Source organism: Branchiostoma belcheri, unplaced genomic scaffold (assembly GCF_001625305.1).
Source record: "Branchiostoma belcheri isolate BF01 breed outbred unplaced genomic scaffold, Haploidv18h27 scaffold2, whole genome shotgun sequence".
Taxonomy (NCBI): Eukaryota; Metazoa; Chordata; class Leptocardii; order Amphioxiformes; family Branchiostomatidae; genus Branchiostoma; species Branchiostoma belcheri.
Window position 1 is genome coordinate 5,762,126 of NW_017803490.1, and position 10,009 is coordinate 5,772,134.

The following is a 10,009-nucleotide window of genomic DNA, read 5'->3' on the forward strand; positions in this document are numbered from 1 at the left end:
GACCATTTCCAGTATAATTCATATGTAACAATTCAACAAGACAGTTAACTATAGTTCATTTAGTGTAGAAACAACTGTTACTCATAAGGAAATTCCTAATAACTCCAGGGTACAGTTCAAACCTGCCAAGCAAACTTTGCCCTTTGCAAAAGTACTTTGATATAACATCTCCAAACCTTGAAAAATCTGTATTCTAGAACTATATTTAACCAATATATATATAACAGCATTGTAAAGATTGCAACATCTAAGCCAACACATTAGCTTCACTATCATGAGTAGACTTACTATTATCAGCAAGTATAAAAGTGTAATCCACAATATGAACTCCAAACAACTAGCAATATGTAAATTGAGGTACAGGATCTGACTCTTTTCTCATCACAAGTCTGAAATGTTGAACTTCTTAGTATTAATCAATGTTATTAAATATATTAACAGTATGGAACAATTATGTTTGACCGAGAAATACATTGTATGGTCTCAGTAACAAATAATGACAGCATAAACATTTCCTTTAAGTGCCCTTGATGAAGGTCCTTCCTAAGGATTAAAATTGTAGCTACCGGAAATGGAAGATATGGTGAGGAAACAATTATCACATAATATAATACCTATGGTGGTGTGAGTTGTTACACAATATTACCGGCTGTGTTCCTTCTGTGCATGGGTTCTCAGTTCACCTGGTGTAATAAACCCCTTGTGACACACCTGGCACCTGTGGGGGAAGTCCTTATTGTGAATACTGATAACATGTCTCTTCAAAGTTCCCCTCACATTAAATGCCATCTCACAGTGTTCACACTTGTATGGTTTCTCACCAGTGTGAATCCTCATGTGTTTCTGTAGATAACTTGAGGTTGTAAATCCCTTCCCACACTGTGTGCAGACATGAGGCTGCAGACCAGAATGTGTTACCATGTGTGTGGTCAGATTTGACTGTACAGTGAATGACTTCCCACACTCCTCACACCTGTAGGGTTTTATCCCAGTGTGAACCCTCTCATGTCTCTGCAGGCTGATCTTCTGTGTAAAACCCTTCCTGCAGGTGAGGCACTTAAATGGTCTATCTCCTGTGTGAGTCGCAATGTGTCTTTTTAAGTCGCCTAAATTGTCAGTTGAATAATTGCAGTGTTTACATTTGAACCTTTTTACACCTGACATGTCTGCATGTGTCTTGACATGTCTGTCCAGGTAGTCCTGGGTGGAGAACAGTTTCCCACACCTACTGCAGCTGTAGCCTGCAACTGCACCTGTCTGGACACCTGCAAGGACACAACAAGTAACAGATTTAGTATGATCTTGCAGCAAATCTAGCAGACACCCATATACTGGGTACTAGTATACAAGTGTGGAGAATGCTACATCTAAATTCTACAACTACAGATATCTGCAGAAAGATATCAGGTAACACTTTAAGTATGTTCAAATAAATGGCATCCTGTATATAGTCAACAGTTTGGGGAAATAGGTGGTACACTTTCTACCACAAAGAATTATTGAATGAAAGAATGAAAGTATATCTCACCTTTTTGTTGATTCCTTGCTTCTTCTACTTTTCCCTGTGCCTTTTCTGAGATGCCCAGCTCCTTGGCGTACTCGTTCCCATACCACACCAGTAGCTCGGTGCCGGGGGGAACAGGCTTGTAAGTGCGGTAGTAGATGTTCCGGTAGTACTGGAAGGCCACCATGTTCTGTTCCTCCTCATTCCGCGCACAGTTGACGTAACGCATCCAGCTGCTCTTGGTGACGTCAGTGGCATCTATGTAGTACTTCACCTTGTCATTCTTGGAGATCTGCAACATACATGTTAAACATTCTGAAACAAAGCTTTAGGGTACATACATTATATAATTATACTACAACTATATTCACTTCATAGCCTACATGTATGTGAAAATGACAGACCTATTTTCATTTTTCAAAATAAAAATGAAACATAAGATATCCATTGGACAAAAGTGATAAAACTAAAAAGCAAAAAAAAAATGATTAAAAGAGAAGATGCAAAGAGAAGATCTCTTAATATACCAGTACAGCATTTGTTGCATTCTTCTATATGTAGTTAGTTAACAAACATGCAATTGGGTCCTGCACACACTTTGAGACATTTAAAGATGTGAAAACAAAGATAAAGGCTACTTACCTGCCATGCATACCCTGTGGTCAGTCCTATCTCAGGCCCAGTGATCTTCCCATCATACGGTCCAAACACCAGGTTCTTGGCCATGGCCTGTCCATCCAGCCAGACCCCGTCCCCTGCACCCCTGATCTTGGAAGGACGTACAGACAGGTGGTCGGGGAGTGTACGGGCCGCTCTGTTGGGTTCTCCTTTGGGGACTTGTTTGTCCTTCACGACAGTCAATGGACCATGGACGGGGCAGTCTCCCTCATACAGCTCATTGCAGTCTTCACAGTCTGAAAGATATGAATTCAAAGAAATTCTTTCAGTTGAGCCATTATATGAAGAAATATCTAATAATTTTCATCTATACAAAACTTATTGCTATTCTAAACAAAACACTTTGTCAAAGTACAGTAGTTCCAAACAATTGCTTTATCACTTTGACTGCCCTCCTCATTAGCTGAAGAAAGATGATGGATGCCGTCTGAAAGCTCCTACGCTTACAGAACTTTGCGTAACAGTTTAAATCCTTCCTTTTATTATCACTTTGTCAACATTGATTCATTTTTTTATAAAATTCATTCTATTCTGATATAAATTGCATTTTTATGGGTACAGTGTAAGCTTAAGAATATGTTTGCCTCTTACTCTTGTTAAAAGCACAATGACAAAAAAAGGTGTTTAGAAATTGTCTGTTGAATGATTTTAATCCTTTGGAAAGGAATGATATGTACATAATATTTATGATAATGAGCTGTATAATATACTTACACAGAAAGTGGTCATCATCTGGAATCTCAACTTCCTTGTAGTTCTTTCTGGGAATGTTCCTCTGTGGATAGCGACTTGTCCGGATTTCCTCTTTTTCCTGCACTGCTTCCTTTTCCAGAACCTGTAGCTTTTCTGGTTGCAGTGGGGCAGTCACAGGCTCTGAAAAATAATGGGAAAAGAAGCATATAATTTTCTGAAGTATATTGAACATATGAAAAAGTGATGCTATTTGATATGCTTGTACCAGTAATGGCAACAGCAACAGTTGACTTATGAATACAACAAAAAGTATTTTGAGAAAGAATTGTAAGCTTTTCAGCTTATTTCAATAGAGCTGCATTAACTTGTGTATACCATATGAAATACTGATCTAGTTTTGGTGTTTTGAAATACACAATTAAAAGATTTTGATACATACCGAGCTCCAAATCTGTGCTGCAGTCAGACTCTGACCCTGTCTCGTGTTTATCCCATGGTCCAACAGCCTCCTCTCTCTGGATCTCTAGTTCCAAAGTCTTCATTTTCTCCTCCAACTCTGCTAAGCTGGCAGCCGTAGCAGACTTCATCTCAGCTACCTCCTCAGCTTGGAAACCATGGAATGGTTCTGCTTTGTCATCACTTGTTGTTGGAGCTTTGCTTACTGTTGCTTCTGCTTTCCTTTTAGCCTGCAGAATGAAATTATGAGAACTTAATAAGTTTCCCTGGTTACTGGTGTCTGATTTATATTCAATCGCTTCATTAATCTGATACATAAAGACTGTTGTAAGCATGATTTAAAGTTTCCACTTTTGTCTCTAGCTGTCCTTGGTGCTGACCTCTTGGCTGAAAGGGCTAAAGCCTCAATATTTTGCTAGTGTATGGGAGGGTACTAATTTACTGTTTGATGAAAACTACCTGAAGTACTGACATAACAAGAACTGTTAGGCAACACATTTTGGTGAGGCCTACCTTTTTGTGAGAACTTGGGGTCTTGGGCTTTGCAACTCTGGGTTTCTTAGGTGGCAACAGGAACCAAGCTATAAATGAATTCAAATAGGGGATTCAAAGACTTTTAAATTATGCAAGAAAATACAGTGTGTAATTAATGACACAATTAAGTATTAGTCTATCTGCTCATGTATTTCAGCCCAATAACTTTTAATAGGTATTTTAAAAAAGCACCTGTTACAAATTAACAATCATCCTAGAAAATGCTGTATGAAAGGAGCTAGCCATTACATTACTTTTCATTCTTATGCCCCTGTCTGGCAGATTAAAAAAAATTATGTCCATTTTGATTTGACTTAACTGTCTACTTACGTTTCTTTGGCCTCTGGTTCTTCTTCCTCTCTAGTTCAGGTGTCCATTCCTCATCTTCCTCCTCCTCACTGCTGGTGAGAGGTGGGGTGGGGGGCTCCTTCGGCTGAACCAAGCTACGCCTGTTCTTTTCCATGAAGTAGGGTTTCTTACCAGGGAGACCTGACATGCAAGGATTAGAATAAAGAAACAAGGTCTGAGATTAAGAAACAGTAAAGGACACAACTAAAAAATACTACTTTATGATTATGAGACACTTAATGTCACAACTATTGATAAACACAAGTAAATTAACAGTACATTACATTTGAAATATCATATTCTAATGCAAAATGTATCAGGAAACATTACTATCATGCTATATTAACTTTTGATGTTCAAATGGGCTTTGAGTATGTATAACATACTGCATTTGGTACCATTGCCATTATCCATAATTGCATTCTCCAGAATTTGAATTTCATCTTCAAAAACAATGAAGGACAGTGACAAATAAAGATAATTTCATCTTAAACAATAAAAACTTACCTAGCATTCTCATGACATCGTAGTTCCGTTTCATGTTCCGATATCGCGTCATCTCAATTTTGCTGAGCTCTGCCAGCTCTTCCTTACTGAAATACTGCTCGATGCGGATGTCTTCAGTCTCTGGGACTTTGCTCATGTCAAAGTCTGGGTCTATCATGTTTGCAAACGGGTTTGTACTAGGAATGGAATGAAAAATAGAACAAAACAGGTAAACATAAACATCACCTTTGTTGCAGTTCACACAATAAAATTGACAAACAGCATTGAAATCTATCTATGTTTAAAAACAGTCGCTGGCATGGACGTTTTACATATTCATTCCTTTAATTTCTTTTCAGCGGATAGTTTAAAAAGCAATTTAGCAAGAACAGTAAAGGATAAAATTACAATCTATGTACTATGTTCCCCAATGTTCGACCAAACAACAATCGAGGATAAATTTCCTGGTGTTTCAATGTAGATTTGTATGAAATATTGATTTTATATATCAATATTAAGTTCATCTTTTTAATGAGTAAACATTATGAGTTCTTACCTGCCACTAGCTTTGGCTTCCGGCTTTTGGTTGTTTTCTTCCTCTGATTCTGACGAACTGTCGCTACTGACGGCCGCCATCTTTGCACTGTCGTCTGCACTATGAGTATGGAATATTCAAAAGGCAGGAAAACTCCTATCATGACAGAATCGTACAATCTTAGTCTACAGTTAGAAACCCAACACACTTCATGTAATTTTCTACAATTCCAAAAGGCTTGTCAGTGTTGGAAAACCGGTATTTTTCCCCACATTCACCTAGCTTTATCATCGTAAATATCCTCTTTGCACTTGTTCAGTATTGTCGACTCAATTTGTAAACAACCAGATTCTTGAGGAAATCTAAATGTTTTACAGGCATAAACATCGAATATTTGTTTGAATAGGAGAAAAAGCTATTTATTGTTACCTTTTGGATGTGAAGCGACTAAGATTTTGCACTGACAAGTAGTGATGAACCAAATTTCTGTACGACTAAGAGGGCATCGTGTCAAGTAACGTTAACCGAGTTGTCAAAAATGTCGTCTGCAAGAAACTACGTTGAGCCCAAAAAATGAAAATTTCTGACAGAAAATTGAGTCGACACGACTCAGAATCGATGTGTAAACACTTACCGAATGCCTTTGCCTCTTGTCAAACCCAAACGTCGCCAGATCCAAATTGTTTTGGTCTGCAAATCACGATTTTACACGCTTAAAATTCACAAACGTCCGTCCCAGTGGTAGATTCGGCGGCAAAATGACTTCGGGAACTTTCGGAGGCAATTCTTCCCACAATGCACAGCGCTCGTGTCTTCTCGGGAGCCGTTCGGGTATGATCGGACTTTCTCGTCACTGACAACTTTGATACAGCAATATCATCTTTCTTAGAAAATATATCACAACTTGAAAAATCTAGAAGTATTCTTATATTTCAAGAAGAATCAACACTGTGCAGTCTCGAATAAGTTACACATCCACAATTCAACATTTATTGGTGAAGACTGGGGCACTCTATGTAGTTTTTTGCGCAAAAAATTGAAATATTCTAATTATACTAAATTTCGGTGTTATTAGCAGTTACTATCACTTTTCAACACATTTGTGTCATTATTTCACATTTTTTTCGTATATTTTGTCCGTTCAAACAGTCCTTCTTCAGTTCCCGGTGCCACCGGTTTGCTAAGGACAACAACAACAACATACAGGGGTTGCCCCCCTGGGGTGGCTAATTGGCCCGGGCATGCCAGGCTTGATAGACAGGGGCAGATGTCACAAGATATACCCTCCTTAGAAAAAACTCATATCTTTCACATGAGGTGGAATATAATTATCAACTTAGAGTATTTTGTTGGGCATGAATAAACTGTGGTCATTATCCCTTCAAAAGAGATAAAAAATCTGGTAAACGATTAGGTATTGTAGAATTTAGGGATCGGTGTACTTTAGGGTCTTGGGCTAACTTTACTCACGCCAAGTTACGCGTCCATATGATCTGCTAGTTAACCAAGTAAAACACACGGAGACGGGTCGATTCAGATTGTACGGGCTGTTGTATTATGATCTATCTGCTGTATATACAAGTCAATACCGAGTCGATGGTCTAGTTACAATGGTCTAGTCTTAGAGTTGCAAGTACAATGGTCTAGGTTACAGGGGTGGAATCTACGAACTACAAGGAGTGTGTGTCACTAACCTGGGGTCCTGGTCTCGACTGATTCAAAAGGAAGCGGCTAGCTACTATCTAATCCTGACGCTGACTGCTCTCACCAGTCATTGGCTAATCTAATGAGGATGTAAATGAACTAAGAAGCTGGAGATCTAAATATGGATACTAAGCACTACGTCATATGTCACTACGTCACGGGAACCATAAATCACTAAATCAGGGCTGTTACACTATCCCCTCTCCTTTAAGCAGTGTGCGTCCTCGTACACTACCTAACTATAATCACCAGGAGAGTATGTTAACTAAAATCACCGTACAATCAGAACATGAAAAAAGAAGGGAAAAAAAGGGAAAAAATACAGAGTTTGACATGTCCATACTATACATCAAGTGTCTTAGCTTGACCCAACAAGAGTACCAAAAAAAATGTCGAGAGCCGGCTACCCAACCCTACTCATCCATAAAATATTGCCGAAAGAAAGCCGAAAAAGAGTATGCCAATCTTTCATGAGGGGGAGGTACGATTTTTCCTGTGCTCTAACCGACTGCAGGTGTTTACTCACCTGTGGTACTCCTGTTTATGTATCCACCATACATAATCATAATCACACTTGTCAAAATACATGTCAAAGTAACATAGTCATACATCGCAAGGTAACACAAGGTAATGATGAGCTACAATACATAACAATAAGGTACCAAGCATGACAAAGAAATGAACAGAACCGCCGAGTGCGCATCACAGCAGTCACGCACCGAAACATGTACCCGGGGACACGCGCAGAGCAAATGACAGGGAGCCGGCCACATGCATCCACAAAGGACACGGTGAAACCAAGGAAATTTCACCCGTCAAATCGTCAAGGCTGTTGTCCACCCTTTCCAGGTAACTTTCCTAACTTAACTTAACTCGACTAAAACCTGAGTAGCAACCCGCATACTCACCCAGGACTGAGGAGAGATTTACAGCTAATCTCCTTGGAGATTAGAGACTCAGATCCTCCAGTCCTTATCCGTCCCCGAGCGATGGAACACGCAGCACGCAAACGACGTCGTTGGAGTGGCGACCTCCCTGACTACGGCGTGCGAAACAGAAACGTGTATACCTACCATCCTCGCTGTGGACCGCACCGAGTTACGTCTGACTCCTAACACTTAACCGTTACCATTCGAGGGGCGCAATGTAGACAAAGCCACGACGGACACGAGGAAGAAACCAACGTCAACACATGCCCTAAGCGAACCATGCGCCGCTCAACCTGTCAAATAAGCTCAATGCGCTGTCAACCTCAGGGACACTTCGTACTGCGTTCACAACTCGGACAGTCCATGAACAAAACAATGCAACACTTGACTCAACTGTCAACTTGACCTTATTACCGAAAACCTTTCTCACACAAGGAGGAGCACCATCAGAATCATCATACAATGTACACAAAACATAATGTGTCGAACAACAATCGATTTCACACGTCTATGTCAAAGCATCAATACAAGGTTTCACATATCAAGTATCATAACAGTAACACATTTTCAAAGATACAACAATACATGAAGCATCAAAACTCCACCTATCTAACAATAATCTTGCTACACTAAAGCGCACTAATCCTTAACAACAGTGTCAATCTCAAAGTCCATTTCAAAGCAGTTCATACGCGTCGCATGGGGTCCAGCCGGTCTGCAATAAACGGGGGTCTTCAGTACTGGGCCGGACGTCGGCGCTTCCACGGCGGGTGGTGTGGTCTCGATCGCGGGGTGTCGGAAGCGTCGCGCGTCGCACGTGGCGTCGGGCTCAGAACGTCAGCAGCACAGCTCCGGGCGACATCGTCAGGATCCGGACTCGACAGGTGGGCACTGGAACCGTCCGTGTCAGGATACACAGCGTCCAGGTTAGCAGGCTGTCTCAGCATGGGTCGTTCATCGCCAACAGCGTCCAGGTTAATAGGCTGTCTCAGCATGGGTCGCTCATCGCCAACAGCGTCCAGGTTAGCAGGCTGTCTCAGCATGGGTCGCTCATCGCCAGCCTCGTCTGATGCCTCGTCCGGACCTGAAACAGAAGTAGAAAGACTGCCCTGGGAGGATTCCTCCTCAGACATTACCGGACGCTCTGAAATGAAAAGTGCCAGGCGCCGGGTACGGTTATGGCGGACAGGGCGGCGGGGGCCGTCGTTCCGCGGGTCGTAATCCGGGTCCGCAGCCAACGCGGCTGGAGGGGTGAGGGGAGGCGGGAGGGGGATCAGCGGAGGGGCCAAGCCCTGGGGCGGGTGGTCGTCAAGCAACGCGTCAGAAGCTGGGGGAACGGGGGCAGGCGTTGGGGCCAGGGACGCACTCGGCGGAGGGGGAAGACCCTTGTCCTGGGGGAGAGGAATCAGGGGCGGGGGCAGGAGCAACGGGTCAAAAGTTCCAAAACCAAAGGCAAAGTCAACTTTTGGGGCCATAGGGAAGGACAGACTAACAAAAATGCCAAGCAGGGGGATTAGGGAAAAAATAGCCGAACAGAACAGGGCAAAAAGAACGGGGCTAGACGGGGCAATAAAAACACAACAAGGCATGGGAAAGCGCAACAAAAAGGGAAAACCAGCTTTCAGAACAATACAGCCACAGAAGACCAGGAAATGCCTAATGAGGGGCGACCGTTACTCCACAGGGGGGACTGGGGCAAGATGGCACAGGAATGCAAGAAGGGACACAAAGGACCACCCGTGAAGGAACGCTTAGATAAGGATTCTCAGAAACTGAAACTCTGCCGTCCTAACCGGAGAAAAACTATGTTCTATCCGAAAAATTTAGTGTACGAGAAAAGCAACAACACCAAAAGCGGCACAAAATCAGCCGGACAAAGTGAACTAACTTAGCAAAGTTTGGAAAACAGGCCGAGAAAGCTAGCCGAAAATGAGGAACACGAGGGGACGCTCAGCAGATGGTCAAAGATACGAACGATACTAAGTGTGTGGCAACGTAAAATTCTAGCAAAAGTACAGCAGCAAATCACAGGACAACAACTTGTCGGACAATCCGGTGTGGGAACCAATGTCCCATATGGTCTAGTGGTTAGGATTTGGCGCTCTCACCGCCAAGGCCCGGGTTCGATTCCCGGTGTGGGAA

The 10,009-nt window shown here is 42.1% G+C and overlaps 2 protein-coding genes and 1 non-coding gene across 3 annotated transcripts; 1 reads left to right on the forward strand and 2 right to left on the reverse strand.

The window, feature by feature from the left end:
• Nucleotides 1-642: 642 nt before the first annotated feature.
• On the reverse strand, nt 643-5,363 carry LOC109468430 (histone-lysine N-methyltransferase PRDM9-like). The gene is made up of 11 exons (XM_019766678.1): nt 5,256-5,363; nt 4,721-4,896; nt 4,196-4,354; nt 3,845-3,912; nt 3,683-3,688; nt 3,315-3,561; nt 2,897-3,055; nt 2,147-2,418; nt 1,529-1,796; nt 1,163-1,265; nt 643-1,042 (listed from the first exon to the last, which is right to left on the reverse strand). The coding sequence occupies exons 1-11, from the start codon at nt 5,333-5,335 to the stop codon at nt 643-645; spliced, it is 1,938 nt and encodes a 645-aa protein (XP_019622237.1). The 5' UTR covers nt 5,336-5,363.
• Nucleotides 5,364-8,601: 3,238 nt separating this feature from the next.
• LOC109468431 (wiskott-Aldrich syndrome protein family member 2-like) lies at nt 8,602-9,342 on the reverse strand. Its single transcript, XM_019766679.1, has one exon. It carries the CDS (start codon nt 9,340-9,342, stop codon nt 8,602-8,604), a length of 741 nt encoding a protein of 246 aa, XP_019622238.1.
• Nucleotides 9,343-9,937: 595 nt separating this feature from the next.
• Trnae-cuc lies at nt 9,938-10,009 on the forward strand. The gene has a single exon. It is a non-coding gene; the product is annotated as a tRNA-Glu (tRNA).

Excerpts from the sequence above, each read along its gene's own strand:
- LOC109468430 (XM_019766678.1), bottom strand. The coding sequence starts at position 5,335 with ATGGCGGCCGTCAGTAGCGACAGTTCGTCAGAATCAGAGGAAGAAAAC. Across the intron at positions 3,913-4,195 it reads GAACCAGAGGCCAAAGAAAC|CTTGGTTCCTGTTGCCACCT; the intron begins GTAAGTAGACAG and ends ATTCATTTATAG. Across the intron at positions 1,797-2,146 it reads CCACAGGGTATGCATGGCAG|ATCTCCAAGAATGACAAGGT; the intron begins GTAAGTAGCCTT and ends TGTATGTTGCAG.
- LOC109468431 (XM_019766679.1), bottom strand. The coding sequence starts at position 9,342 with ATGGCCCCAAAAGTTGACTTTGCCTTTGGTTTTGGAACTTTTGACCCG.